The sequence below is a fragment of the Macrotis lagotis genome, chromosome 7 (assembly GCF_037893015.1).
Source record: "Macrotis lagotis isolate mMagLag1 chromosome 7, bilby.v1.9.chrom.fasta, whole genome shotgun sequence".
Classification (NCBI taxonomy): domain Eukaryota; kingdom Metazoa; phylum Chordata; class Mammalia; order Peramelemorphia; family Peramelidae; genus Macrotis; species Macrotis lagotis.
In genome coordinates, this window is record NC_133664.1 from 104,303,427 (window position 1) to 104,319,155 (window position 15,729).

Below are 15,729 nucleotides of genomic sequence, written 5' to 3' on the forward strand. Positions count from 1 at the left end.
CATAAAGGAAAGTGACAGTTACCATAGGATCATAGGATTTAGAGATAAAAAGAATCTCAGTGATCATGAGTCAAACTTCTTATACCTCACACTAAACTGCTTGCTTTTAAAATATAGACAGGTGTACTGGCCTTCTTGCTAGTGTTGCTTGAATAAGATTATCTATATCCAGACTCCAGATACTTTCACTGACTGCTCCCCTTTCCTGGAATGCTCTCTCTTCTCATCTCTTTTTCCTGACTTCCTTGGCTTCTTTTAAATCCAACTAAATTCTCCTTTCTACAGGAAATCTTTCCAGATCCCTCTCAATTCTAGAGTTTCTGCCATGTTGGTTATTTCGAGTTTTCCTTGTAGCTTGTTTGTATTTATTTCTTTTCCATGTTGTCTCTGAACTTCAGACTGTGCGCTCCTTAAGAGCAAGAATTGCCTTTTGTCTTTCTATGGAGTGATTAGCATGGAACCTAAAGCATAAATGTTTATCAATTAAATTATTCGATCTTTGTTTTAGAAACAATTTCCGCCTTTAGCTCCAAGCTGTAGCGAGTGGCTGTGCGGGAGGCAACTACTTCTCCGGCTTTCGGCCCTCTCTCGCCGTCTTTCTCCTCCGAACTCCAGCTCCTTCTCCCGCCGCAACCATGACGGAACAGGCCATCTCCTTCGCCAAGGACTTCTTGGCCGGCGGCATCGCCGATGCCATCTCCAAGACCACGGTGGCCCCCATCCAGAGAGTCAAGCTGCTGTTGCAAGTGCAGCATTCAAGTAAACAAATTGCTGCAGATAAGCAGTACAAAGGCATTATGGACTGTATAGTCCGAATTCCAAAGGAACAAGGGATGCTTTCTTTCTGGTGGGGCAACTTAGCAAAAGTCATCAGATATTTCCCCACCCAGGCCCTTAACTTTGCCTTTCAGGATAAGTATAAGCAGGTGTTTTTGTGAGGAGTGGACAAGCACACACAATTTTGGAGGTATTTTGCTGGCAATCTTGCCTCTGGTGGTGCAGCTGGAGCCACTTCTCTCTGCTTTGTCTATCCCTTGGATTTTGCAAGAACCCGCTTGGCAGCTGATGTTGGGAAGTCTGGCACTGAAAGAGAATTCAAAGGCCTGGGAGACTGCCTTGTAAAAATCACCAAGTCTGATGGAATTCGTGGCTTGTATCAAGATTTTAATGTCTCAGTTCAGGGTATCATTATTTATAGAGCAGCCTACTTTGGAATCTATGATACAGCAAAAGGTATGCTCCCAGATCCGAAGAACACTCACATTGTGGTAAGCTGGATGATTGCACAGACAGTGACTGCTGTAGCAGGTGTGTTCTCCTATCCTTTTGATACGGTAAGGCCGCGAATGATGATGCAGTCTGGACGCAAAGGAGCTGATATCATGTACATGGTACAGTTGACTGCTGGAGGAAAATCGCTAAAGATGAAGGTGGCAAAGCTTTCTTCAAGGGTGCTTGGTCCAATGTTCTGAGAGGCATGGGTGGAGCTTTTGTGCTTGTCCTGTATGATGAATTGAAGAAAGCAATCTAAGAACATCCTAACTAAAAATGGAACCAGTAAATATAGATCATGTAGAATACTTAACCATATTTAGCATTTTTGGATCATTGACCTTCAAGAAATTCCTGTTGTCTTTTTATTCAGGCTAGATCATATTTGTAGAAGAGCCAAGAACAGCTCTTAGAAAAAGAGACTCATTTATTGTGATCCATTATTCACACAGCGGAACTGATGATGATTCTGCATATTGATTCTATTGGTTTTTGGGGAAATAACAGTTACTGTGGGTCCAAGAAAGCAGATCAACTTAGACCATCTAGTTTAAAATGCTCTTTTGTAGGACCATAAATTTGTGTTTAAGTATTTATTTAAAAAAAATCATGTCTCCCATTTGTACTTAAGTACTATATATATATATATATACTATTTTGACTATTTTGCACAGCTGACTATTTGGCAGTTATGATGATCTGTGTTGGGCATTCTGCTGTAAAACAATAAATACACAGAAGACTCTAAGAAAAAAAGAAACAATTTCCATTTTAAACTTTCATTTTCATTTATGTGTTTGTCAAGTGGATGTTTTTGCAACTGTGTCAAAAAAGAGAAACTATTAGAGGCTACAAACGACTGCTTCAGGATGATAAAGTATAATTTATCATCATTTAACAGGACTATAATTGTGGAAGATATTTTAAGCTAATTAATTCGTAATAATAAATTTGAAGGAAAACAAATCAGAAAGTCTTCTTGTACAATTGACAGAGATGGGGTAACTAGGTAGCGAAGTGGATAGACAACCAGCCCTGGATTAAGGAGGATCTGAGTTCAAATCCAGCCTCAGACACTTAATGATTACTTAGCTGTGTGACCTTGGGCAAGTCACTCTTAACCCCATTGCCATAAATGAAATTTAAAAAAAAAGAAAAAGGAATTTACAAAGATGGAGGAAAATGAATGACTGGGAACCCTGAGGATGTTGTTTGGAATGTTAAAAAAAAAGTAATGAGAAATGGGCACATTTTCAACCACATTTCATCAGCAAAGACAATGTCCCAACTTAAAAATGTGTTAAATTATGCTTTTGAAATAATCAATTTTATAAAATCAAGATTGATTCTTAATTGTTTGACATTTTATTCAGAGAGATGTGCATCAAGCATTATATACTTTGAACACACAGACATTAGAAGGCTTTCCTGTGAAAAAACTTATTATTCATCTATTTGAATTGGAGAAATAGTTGCTATCATTACTGATCATCCTTTTCATCTGAGGGAGTATATGAGGGATAAAGTGATAAGACATAGCTATAAAAATTAGCATTCTTATCAAACATTGCTTTAAAAATTAATGAGTTCTATAGATCATTACAGGCAAGAATACAAATATATTCAATAATCAAGATAAAGTATAAAATGTAATTGAGAGACTAAAATTTTGGGATGACAAAAATTGAGGAATACTACTAAGTGTTTTGTGACTTTAGGTTATTTCTTATAAGAAAATGAAATGTCTTTGTACCAGTTTATTAGAAAAAGTATTAGTCATTACCTGAAATTTTTTAAATGACTTTCAAATTAAAAATTTTTCTAGAAATTGGAGTAAGTTAAATTGACTTTGCAGCCTATTTGATGGGGCTTTTCCCCCTCTAGCTATGCATTGATAATGGATGAAAAGAATATTGTATTGATATAACAAAGTATTATTTACTATAAATATTTAAAACTTATTGTCATAAACATTTAGCTAAAGATAAAAGCTAATTTTCATTATTTAGAAGCAGAGTTTGTAAAATTATCCTCCATTTTCTACCACATATTTTTGGGGGCAATCATGTTTGCTTTATTCTTCATATAAGTCAAAATGCAGAAATAAAAATAATGCAGAAGCAGACTTAAAATTGTGTATGTCTGGTATTGAACCAAATATTACAACCTTAGTTCAGATTTTTAAAAATCCAAAAGTCCAAATCAGGTTTCTAGATGTTTGATGCATTATACTAACCATCTATCAAATTGTTCTCTATTTCATTTAAAATGCTATTTTTATTCAACAAACATGTAAAAAATTCAATCCAAAGACTGGTAGATCAGTATAATTTTATATTTAGTGTTCAATTATATATTTTTAAATTATACAATATAAATTTTAATTTTGAGCCTTTGAGGACAGAAGATATCACTTTAGTTATTATAAGTAGTAATAATATTAAATTGCCCTGAGGATTCAAAATATATTTTTGTTGTTGTTGCTATTGTTATTAAAAGGTCAAAAAAATTGGAATGACTGGTCAAGTGAAAACAGCCCTGATTTGAGCTCTGCGTGACTGTGGAGTAATATCATTTCTCTAGGTTACATTTTCCTCCCATGTAAAGAGCTTCTAAGATCCTTTCAGTCTAAATCTAAGAAGACTCTTTGAACTTTATCCCTTGGAGTAAAAAAACTGTTCCTTGGAATTTTCTTACAATGTCCTCTCCTAATATCTGGCATTGCCTTTAACAACCTAAACTTCACAGTCTGCCTCCCAAAAGCTTTAATATAATATTTAAACAGAAATTTTAACAGCTTTTTTTAAATGGAAAAGTGAAGTGGTTTCATCATACAGGTTTGTGATAGAAAAAAATCAGTGACATTCTTAAATATTCAGTTTTTGGAATGACTACCAGAAATGACCTTTCTGGTCATTTGAAGAAAGTCACTATGATTATTTCAAAAAAGAAAGAAAATGTCCTTTGAAAACTGTATTGTGTTTTTTTTTTCCTTAGGAGAATAGGACATAGTAACAAGAGTGAGGGATGATAGTAAGACAATCAGAATATTCCACTGGTATTCTCCTATTATTTGTCCTTTGGAATCAAAGAGGACCACACCAATCCACCAACTTGATAAATAGCTGGAAATGCACAATTATGTTTATTGTAGTTGGGGGGGTATGTTGCATAAACCATCCTTCTCACTTGATTTTACCAGAATTGTTCCACCCCATGGTTTGATTAATAGGAAACAGGACTGCTGCGGGAGTCTCCTGGCCTAAATAGGTTTCTTTTCCTCCCTAAATGTCAGGAGAAAGGAAGGCTTCCAATATGCAGAGTGGAGACTCCTTGTGGTGAATTTAAGGGAGAACAAGAGTGAAGCAGAATGGGCAGATATTAGACAGAATCAATAAGGCTTCACTGGAAGTTAAGTACTCCTAAAGCCATGAGATTGCAGATTCATTTGAATATCTGAGTATGAGGAAAATGTTTCGTTTCCATTCAGACTTCATTAGAATGAGAATTTTAATGTCAAAGGATATGCACTGTTCCAATCCTCAGTAGAGTCTTTCCTCTGGTATGGGAGAAAGAGGTGCATATCTTAGCCACAAAACGATGTCCTCTTGTCTTTCCAGAATGTTTTAGGCAGAAGAAGAACCTTCATGAGTGTCGCTCCTAGCTGGGAGTTGCCGAGGATAAGGATAAAGGGATGAATAGATGTACACAGATAAGTCAAAATTTGCCACAGCCAATACCAGACATCATCAAACCCAGAAATGATAGCAAAATCAATGATCAAAGATAGAAAAGAAAGTGTGTAGAGGACTAGGAAGGAGACCAGAGATCTCAGAGCTCTAGTATGAGCCTGAGTACTAGGATCCTGGGTACTGTGGGCACTATGCTGCATTCTCCAGGAGTGTCTCCGCAGAGAGGTAATCAGCAGAACTGTTGAGACTACAAACATAGAACAGGGAATAGACAAAGAAATGAGTTTCAAAGGAAGAAAATAGTGGATTTCTTGGGTCTTAGTGAAGCTATATAAACTTATGTTACCAGAGAATATCCCCTGCAAGAAGGTTTGGTACAAAGCAATATTTCCTATAAGAAATAGCAAGGTGACAATAAAAGAGATAAACAGGGAACTAAGTAAGAACCAGGGCATTAGTCCAGGGACTCTCCACTTCATCCAAAGGAAAATGGGGTGAGTGAAGTTGGCAATCTTCACACAGAAGAGGACACTAAGCCAAGTTCCAAACCAGAATGTGACTGAATTCAGAAAATCCCAGTAAATCCCAAAGTACTGGCGGGCAGGCTCTGTGAAATATGGTAGGTGATGAAAAAAATAATAAAAGTTGTGTGTCATTCCAACACACTGCAGGCAGAAGCGAGAAGCACCCAAACTCATCAGGATCATGTCACACGGAGACAGTCGGTGGCATCGCGCCCACTCCCTTCCTAATACCACAACAATGAAGCCATTAGCCATGATTCCCAGGGAGCACAACAGGGCAAAGAGAATCATGGCAAAGATTGTGAATGGTTCCACCATTTCAGTTCTTCCTCCAACAACTACTCTTGTTGAGGTCTCTGTAGGAACCCTATGTTGCTCAATGAGATGTGCAGGAGAATGCTCTGCCCTTTCTCTCTAAGTCACAGCATAATTAGAATCCTGTCAGGTTAGGGAGGAAAGGTCCATGTAGTTCTATGTAGATGCAAATCACCATCAACCTCAGTTAACACTGCTTCTTTCAACTCCATGTGATTTGCATACCTTGCCTGGATCAGTGAAAATAACTTCTCTGAGATTCTGTCATGGAAATTGAACTTTTCTATCATTCTATCATACTACCAAACTAAATTGGAACCATTTAGTCCAGGCCCCAAATTTTGTGAATTAAAAAAAACAACTGGCAACAAGGCTGTAACTTGTCCAAAGTTAGACTAGTATTAAATATCAGAGATGAGATTTGAACCCATGATTTCTGATTTGAAAGTTAATGTTTCTTTACATTGTACCAAGCTGCCTCCCAACCATACTCTCTGAAATCTTGACTATTCCTCCATATGATCCTTTAACACTTGAGGTATAGGATTGTGATCCCTTATAATTATAGGTAGGAATAACTTTGTAACTATATATACATATCTTCAAAGATGAAGATTCCTTCAGGAGTGGTCTTTACTGAATGATGAATAAATAGGGAAATTAGTACAAATGATAAACCTGTCAATAATCGCTATTTTGAAAATGAACTAGGAATACAAATTGACCCAGAAAGAGGAATTGGAAAAGGAGAATCCTGGAAAGGAGTGCAAACTTCTAACAGGAAGACAATTTGAGTCTGCCAGAGACCCTCACAGAGAATAACATGAAGAAACCAGGCATCCCTTCAGTGGATCCCTGGAGGGGAGTATTGAAGCCAAGAATAGAACCAGCCATGACAGCAAGCTAGTTATTTTGCTTCAGGAAAAGCAGAGTGGAGAAATGTGTAAAAGGTACTTAAAATATTCCAGATGTCAGAGTCACCAAAAATCCAGAAGGATGAAAGAAGTAATAACACTCTAATGAAAGTTGACCTAAAAGTTCAGAGAGGGAATGACCTGAGAACAATTTGTAAGAAAATTGCAAAGTTTGTGGGGTGTTAATGAAATGCAAACTCAATATGAGTCAATAGAGGATATAACAACCAATAGAGCTAATGTGACCTGAAGGTAAATTTGATGAAAATATAGTACCCAGAATCAGGGAGATATATAGATCCATTGATCTCTGCCCCAATCAGAGCATGTTTTACTTATTCAATTTTAATTGCGACATTTTAGGGAAAATGTTGAAAAGATAAGGTCATCTGGATAGTGAAGAAATAGGAAACCTTTCCATTTGAGGGTTAGCTTAAGGAACTAGGATTCTTTAGACTGGAAAAAAGAAAACAGAATAGCAATAGTTCTTAAATATTTAAGGAGCAATATGTTTTGTTTTTTACTTGTCCACAAAGGGCAAAATTATGAACCATGGACAAAAACTAAAAAGGGACAGGTTTTGACTTGATATAAAGAAAATAATAATTCAAGGTAGCTCAAAATGAAATGGGTGGCTTCTGCTCAGGTAAAAAAAATGTACTAGGTAGCTACTGCAACTGCCTCAACTCCAATCATCTATGATTCTGTGAATCTTTGGGACCAGAAGGAGAAACATCTTTCTCAAACATAACTGCCCACCCTTGGAGCTAAGGGTGGGAAATGAGGGACAGAATACTACAGAATACTACAGAAATCTAGAGTACTATCTAGCATTATGACTAGTTAAGCATTGTTCTGCTCTTCTGAGGTCACAGGAACTGGTGACCTGGTAGCACAATAGTTTCTGCCATCAGGAGGACCAGAGTTCAAATCCATCCTGAAGACATTACCTTTATGACCCTGAACAAATCACCTAACCTTTGTTTGCCTCAGTTTCCTCAACTGTAAAAAAGGAATAATAATAATATCTGCTTTGCAGGGTTGTTATAAAGATCAAATTATATATTTGTAAAAGTGTTTAGCTTAGTAACTGGCATGGAATAGGTGCTGCCTAGATGTTTATTCCATTTATCTAATATCATTTTGCTCAGGGTTTAGCTCTGGGGAAACTCTGACTTCTCAGTAGAAGAATTAGATCTGTCGTTTTTCAGATTCATTCGGTTCATCACACCCAAAAAAAATCTAATTTTGGTTATAGTCTAGGATTTCCCAAAAATGAGGGGAGATAAAAGAGGTACCCAATGTATGAGAAGGGCATTTTATTCTGATAGAGAAACAAATATATGGAAACTTGGTTTTCATTAACAGAATGATTTAAGCAATATTCAGAAATTCAATTTTTAGGGATGTTGCGATATGTTGAAATCTGGTAGGATGTCTAATCAAGACAAAACACAGTCTGATAATTCTGCTAATTAGATTTTCACATTTTATTTCTATGAAGCACAGTTCAATCAACTGCCAGTTATGATCGGCTCTCTCTCTCTCTCTCTCTCTCTCTCTCTCTCTCTCTCTCTCTCTCTCTCTCTCTCTCTTCCTGGTGTTGGTTTTTCTCTTGGCATCAGATCACTTCAGTTACTATCATTATGACCTTTAGTGGCCATTGAACTCAGCCTCATTGGTCTTTCAGGACCTCCAAACCTCCTGAAACTCACTAGGTTGCCTGGACTTATTTATCCATCTCAAGGCTACAAAAAGGAAGAACAAGAAAAATGAGGCAGCCCCATCACCACATACAATTTTTTAGATAGGACACATGTGGTTGAATATATGGGACCAAAAAAGGAATAAAATTTCCAACATTCCCCCATGGTCTAGATAGCCTGGACCATTGCATCTGCCTAGTTGCCTTATCTTTCACCCTATGACTATGAGTAAATGATGGTTCTTTTGTGTTTTTGTATTTATTCTTTCCTGACCTTATGTGAAATGACCCCTATAAATTTCAGAACATATATATATATATATATATATATATATGTATATGTATATATATTTGAATCAGGTGATAGTCACTTTTTTTGCTTTCACAGAGGCCTCAATGGTTCCAGACCTTTTAGAACTTGCCCATGGACCCCTGTGTGGAGAAAAAAAAAGGTTATTTCAATTATGACACCAAAGGTAGACCCAAAAAGTCATCATCTACAAATATTTAAATTAGACTAAGAAAGAAGAGTAGCAGAAAAATTTAAAAGCACACTTCCCTCAGTATAGGTCTTTCTCTTTTGGCATAGACCCCGGCTTCTACAGGACTTGGGTCTTCCCTTTCCTTCATATAGATTTTTAACCTGAGTTCTTTTGAAATATATGATTTTTAATGACACATACACACATATGTATATATGTATGTATTTCAACCTAAGTGTTTTCCTTTGTAATCATGTGAGTTTCATTTTCTACATTTAAAAACATTATTCTGAGACAAGGAATACAGGCTTAACTGGACAGTCACTGTGGTCTATGACTCCCAAAAAAGTTCAGAACCCTGTTTTAGCAGTTAATTTTAAGTGTTTCTTCATTGTAAGAAACAGCCCAGGGTAATTTTTATGCCACAGAGTCAGGAATATAATGCTGGAAAGTTGTGGAGTGGAAACCATCTTTTCCAAATTTCATTGGGTCCCAGGTGCCTTTGGCAGTCTGGTGTTTATGGACTTCTCAGAATAATATTTTAAATGAATAAATAAAATACCTAGAATTAGAAAGGAATTTTAGAAACTTTATATTGAAATAACTATCAACATTCATGGAAACTAGCCAAACCCATTCACTTAAAAAAAGACTTAGGTCTGAAAAAATTAAGTGATTCATCCAAGGTCACATAGGTAATAGACATCTAGGGAAAGATTTGAACCCAGGTCATGGGGCTGGAAAACCAGTATTTTTTTCCATTGCCTTTTCTATTGCCTCTCCCTTTCACAGAATATACAAAGCAGTTGGAGAAAGAAAGGGTGGATACCTCTAAACAGGTTCATCAAAGATCATAAAGGAAATAGACATCCAGGGAAGGATTTGAACCCAGGTCATGGGGCTAGAAAACCAGTATTTCTTCCATTGCCTCTCCCTTTCACTGAATAATCAAAGGCAGTTGGAGGAAAGAAAGGGTGGATCCCTCTAAACTTCAAGAATCATTTGGGAAATGCTGACAGAAGCAAGAAACATAGTGCCTAAATGCTAGGGAAAGGAGAAAAATGATTCTTATTAAAATGAAATTGCATTCCCAGAATACACACCCATTGACAGTGGGAAGAGGGAAGTGAATTGAGTGGCAGGTAGAAACTAGGCTGAAAATTCAATTGTTCTAAAAAAGAAGCAGCAATTGTGAAATAAGCTTAATGCAAGCATGCCCACACTGAAAAGGAGAACTTTCCTTGTAAGCCGTTAACATATTCTAAAACTTGCCCTGTTTCAGTGTTGCCCTTTCAAGGCCAGGAGAACACTCTCTTGGTTTATTCACCTGAATTCCTACACAATCCCCCATTCTGGGGACTGAGGTCCATAGATATTGGCATGGGGTTCTATTCTGCTTATTTACAGCTAGAAAACATATCCATACAAAAAATATTTCCTAATTCTTTAACAAAGTCTACATTTTTTCCCAGCTGTGCTCACCTATAAATCATAATCCAACCCACAAGATTTAATCCTAAAGCAATATTTTCTTCTAACCTGCCTAGAGTGATTCACTTTGCACCTAGCTCTGAAGAAGGTTACTTTGTTTTAGGGGATAGTTTCTTCTCCCTCCACAAGACAGAGGCCTCTATCCTAATAGGTGGGACCTCACACTGCCCAGTGCAGGTCAGGATTCTGGGCCTGATCTGAGTTAGAATAAATAAAAAGGAAGAATCAGGGCATTCCAGGAAGGCATTCATATAGTCCTTAATAGTTTGGTTGCTTCGATTAGCAACAAAATAATGAACACAGTTGTCCAAACAAGAGGCATCTGGAAACATTAGTTGCAACACCAATACAGAACTTCTAGAGAAAGAAAGGATGACTACCATTCAAGCCTAAATCTGACCAAACTCCTAAGATTTTACTGTAACTTCTACTCCATCCTTTTGGGACTAGTGTTTGAAATAGCTATTTCTAGATTACTTTAAATAATCAGTTAAACCAGGCATTCCCAATAAGATCAGGGATGAAACAAGCATACCTGTTTCACCATTATTCAATATTGTATTAGAAATGTTAGTTTTAGCAATAGGAGAAGAAAAAGTAATTGAAAGAATTAGAATAGGCAATGAAGAAACAAAACTTTTACTCTTTGTAGATGATATAATGTTATACTTAGAGGACCGTAAAAAATCAAGTAAAAAAACTATTTGAAACAATTAGCAATTTTAGCAAAGTTGCAGGATATAAAATAAACTAACATTAGCATTTCTATATATTACCAATAAGATCCAACAGAAAAAGATAGAAAGAGAAATTCCATTTAAAGTAACTGTAGATAACATAAAATACTTGGGAATCTACCTCCGCATGACAAACCCAGAAACTATAGGAACAGAAGTATAAAACAGTTTTCTCACAAATAAAAAGACCTTAAACAACTGAAAAAATGTCAACTGCTCATGGGTAGGCCAAGCTAATAAAATAAAATGACAATTCTACCTAAATTAAATTACTTTTCTAAGTCAATCAAACTACAAAAAATATTTACAGAGTTAAAAAAGAATAGTAAAACAATTCATCTGGAGGGGGAAAAAGTTCAAGAATATCAGGGGAATTAATGAAAAAGATGCAAGGGAAGGTGTCCTAGATTAACCAGATTTAAGCCTATGACATAAAGTAGTCATCAAAACTATGTTTGTACTGGCTAAGAAAAAGAGAAGTGAATCAGTGGAATAGGAAAGGTACAAAAGAAAGAGTAGTAAATGACTATAGTAATTCAGTGTTTATTAAACTCAAAGACTGGTTTCTGGGATGAGAATTTACTATAATTATAATTATAATATATATATCATTTATATTCATAAACTTCTGGGAAAACTGGAAAATAATATAGCAAAACCTAGGCAGAGAATAACATTTCACATAATACACCAAAATAAAATTGAAATGGGTAGAGAATTAACACATAAAGGTTGCTAACATCAGCCAATTAGAAAAATTAAAAATAGTTAATCTGTCTGATCTATAGAATGGGGAAAGTTTATGACCAAAGAAGTGATACAGAACATAACAAATTGCAAAATGGATAATTTTGGCTACATTAAACTGAAAAGATTTTGCACAAATAAAACCAATGAAATCAAGATTAGAAGGAATGCAGAAAAATGGGAAATAATTTTCATAGCTAGTGCTTCTAATAAATGATTCATTTCTAAAATATATAAGGAACTGAAGCAAACTTTTAAAAATTTTTTAAAAATCATATCAAAGGATATGAACAGAGGAATTTTTAGATGAAGAAATTAAAACTATCTTTAGTCAAATGAAAAAAATTCTCCAAATCATTAGAGAAGTACAAATTAAAACAACTCTGAGGTACCACCTCATACCTATGAGATTGCCTAAAATAGCAAACAAAAGAAAATGATCAATGTTGGAGAGGATGTGGATGAATTGATACACTAATGAACTGTTGGTGGAGTTGTGAACTGATACAACCATTCTGCAGAGCAATTCAGAACCTAAATATTGCCCAAAGGGCAATATAACTGTGCATAGCCTTTGACCCAGCAATGCCACTACTAAGTCTATATTCCAAAAAGTTCACATAAAAGGGGAAAAAACCCATATGTAGAAAAATAGAAGCTCTTTATATGTGTCAAAAAATGGAAATTAACAGAATGCTTAATTGGGAATTGACTGAACAAGTTATGGTATATGAATGTTATGGGGTACTATTGTTCTGTAAGAAATCATGAGTGACCAGACTTCAGAAAAGCATGGAAATATTTGCATAAACTGATACTGAATGAAGTGAGTAGAACCAGGAAAACATTGTACACATTAACAACAACATTGGTCAACTATGATGGACACAGCTCCTCTCAGCAGTTCAGTGATAAAGGACAATCCTGAGAAACTTTTTAAGGAAAATATTATCCACATTTAGAGAAAAAACTATGGATTCAGAATGTAGAGCAAAGCATACTATATTCATTTTAACACTTCTTTTATGTTCTTTTAGCCCCTCAGTTTGAGAAACATAGAAATATGCTATACACAATTATACATGTAGCAACCTAAATTAGATTGTTTGCTGAGGGGGGAGGGAAGGAAGGGTGCTAGTAAACGTGAAACTCAAAAGCTTGAAAAATAATGAGTATTGAAAATTATCTTTACATGTCATTAGAAAAAATAAAAGAGGGGGACATAACCAATCATGGAAATAAATTCTAGGGTCATAGCTGAGGGCAAGGAAGATTTTTAACTTACTGAACAATAGAAATCTGAGGCATATGAAGAACAATGTGAAGGTAAGTAGAATGAGAAAAATAAGAAAAGAGCAGGACATCTACAGAAATGGAAGAATGAGTGGATTCAGAGCAGAGGCAGAAGATCATTTCAACTCATTACAGTTTTGTGAAAAATTAGTCAAATGCAATGTAAATCAAAAGGATGCAAAGAGAACAACAGTAATTGAACCTCTGGAAGATTTGCATTCATTTCTTTCAAGATAAATTGTCCTTAGCTTGAAATCATATATCTTTCTGTCCAGTTCTACTGGATACCTATGAAGAAATTAGAAAGAGAATGTAGAAGAGGAGTATATATATGTATATATATATCATCATCCACATTCCATTGTTGGGTAGTTGGGTGCTTGATGGTTAATTGGTTGTTTTCCTTCATTCCTGAAGAGGACCAAATTGACAACAATATGTTGGAGTCAGTGTGTTCAGCTGTGACCTATCAGATCAATACAAACTCTGGAAGACTACCATAAGCTGGGCAAAAATAGCTCAAATGAAAAGTTGGAGTGGAAATGTCTAAATTCTCTCATTTCACATTTCTTTTAAACTCCTGAAATTTTGCTTTGTTCATAGAGCACAACACCTTCTTTGGTATAGGCATACCATGCTGAGCAATCCTTTTTAAGTGTCTTTTATATAATACAATCAATTCAAAAGTTCTTCAGAGAGACCTTTAGAGTTTTTTGGTATTGCTTCTTCTGACTTCCATGTGAGCACTTGTCTTATGTGAGTTCTCAGTAAAAGTCTTTTAGGCAAATATACATTTGGCATTCAAATGATATGGCTGGTTCACTGGAGTTGCACTGAATTATTACAGGGTGGGGAAGAATTCTTTTACAAATTAAATAGGAGGCAATATGACACAATTGAAATATGATGGACCTGGGCTCAAATTCTGGTTCTGTCTTGTGATATTTGTATGTATTGTTGCATACTCTAAGAAAGATGTATGGAGAAACCTGGACAAAATTTATAGAAGACAAATAAGCTTGAAGAGATCTAAATAAACATTGGTAGAGAGAGGATTCAGATTTAGTCAAATCAACAGACTTTTATTGAATGCTTTCAGTATGCCAAGCACTATGGCTAGCATTGGGATTACAAATAAAAGCTAGGTGGGATAGTGGACAGAGCACCAGTCTTAAAGAAGACCTGAATTTACATATGGCCTCAGACACAAATAATTACTTAGCTTTGTGACCTTGGGCAAGTCACTTAATCCCATTGCCTTGCAAAAACAACAACAACAAGAAAAAAAAGCAGAAAGACAGACTCTTCCCTCAAGAAGCTTATATTCTGATAAGGGAAGAGAGGGGAAGGGGAATTGAAGATTGCAGACTCCAAGAGAGTCAGGGGTACACTCTGGAAAGGAATGAAGATGTGTCTGGCCTGAACTTCCCTCTTAAGATAGAGGTACTGAAAGGAACTAAGAGATAGAGTCCACAAAGACAGAAGGTATATGCATGTGAATTTTAGGATAAAGATGTTTTAGAAAAAGTACTGGAGAATCAATAGTCTCTACAGGCAATAAAAAATATATCACTTGATCAGCTATGAGGGATTTGTTCATTTCAGCAGTTCAATAATCAGACAATTTTAAAAGATTTGTAATGGAAAAATACCATCCATATCCAGAGAAGGAACTATGGAGTTTAAATACAGACCAAAATTTACAATTTTTGAAAGTTGTCTTATGTATTATGTCATTTTTTTCTCTCTAAAGTTCTTTTCTTAACACTGTACACCCTAACAGCAATATGGGAGCAATGATTAACCTTGATGGACTCTCTTCTCCCATCAGTGCAACAATCAGGGACAATATGGGGCTGTCTGCAATGGAGAATACCATCTGTATCCAGAGAAATAACTGTGGAGTTTGAACAAAGACCAAGAACTATTAACTTTAATTTAGAAAAAAACTGATATCTTATTGTCTGATCTTGCTATCTCTTATACTTTATGTTTCTTCCTTAAGGATATAATTTCTTTCTCATCATATTCAATTTGGATCAATGTATACCATGGAAACAACGTAAAGACTGGTAAATTACCTTCTGTAGGGGAATAGGGGGAGGGAAGTAAGATTAGGAGAAAAATTGTAAATCTCAAAATAAATAAAATCTTTAAAAAAAGATATTTTCTTCAGTTTGGATTTGATTCTTCTTTCACAACATGGATCTATTTTAGTATGGTTATACATGTAGAACCTATATTCGATTATTTTCTATCAGGGGAAGAGGGAGGGAAGGTAGAGAAGGAGAAAAAGGTAAAACTCAAAACTTTACAAAAAAATAATTGTTGAAAACCACCATTGCATGTTCATCCTTCATTCTCAAAGACCACAATGTCAGGGAAGTGATGCCATGACAAGCACATGAACTGGATTAGTAAGGGGCTGCTGTGCTAAGTCACAAATCTCATTTTTTCCTCCAGAGCATCTGGGTCCAATGGTCAGATACAGGACATCTGGAGATAGTCCAGGATGCAAGGCAGTCAGGGTTAAGTGTCACAAAGTTCAAGATCACAC

General features: G+C 35.7%; 1 protein-coding gene and 1 pseudogene across 1 annotated transcript; one reads left to right on the plus strand and one right to left on the minus strand.

The window, feature by feature from the left end:
• Positions 1-635: 635 nt before the first annotated feature.
• LOC141493771 (ADP/ATP translocase 3-like) lies at positions 636-1,546 on the plus strand (annotated as a pseudogene).
• A 3,312-nt stretch (positions 1,547-4,858) lies between these two features.
• On the minus strand, positions 4,859-5,806 carry LOC141494108 (taste receptor type 2 member 41-like). The gene has a single exon (XM_074195256.1). The coding sequence runs from the start codon at positions 5,804-5,806 to the stop codon at positions 4,859-4,861; it is 948 nt and encodes a 315-aa protein (XP_074051357.1).
• Positions 5,807-15,729: the final 9,923 nt, after the last annotated feature.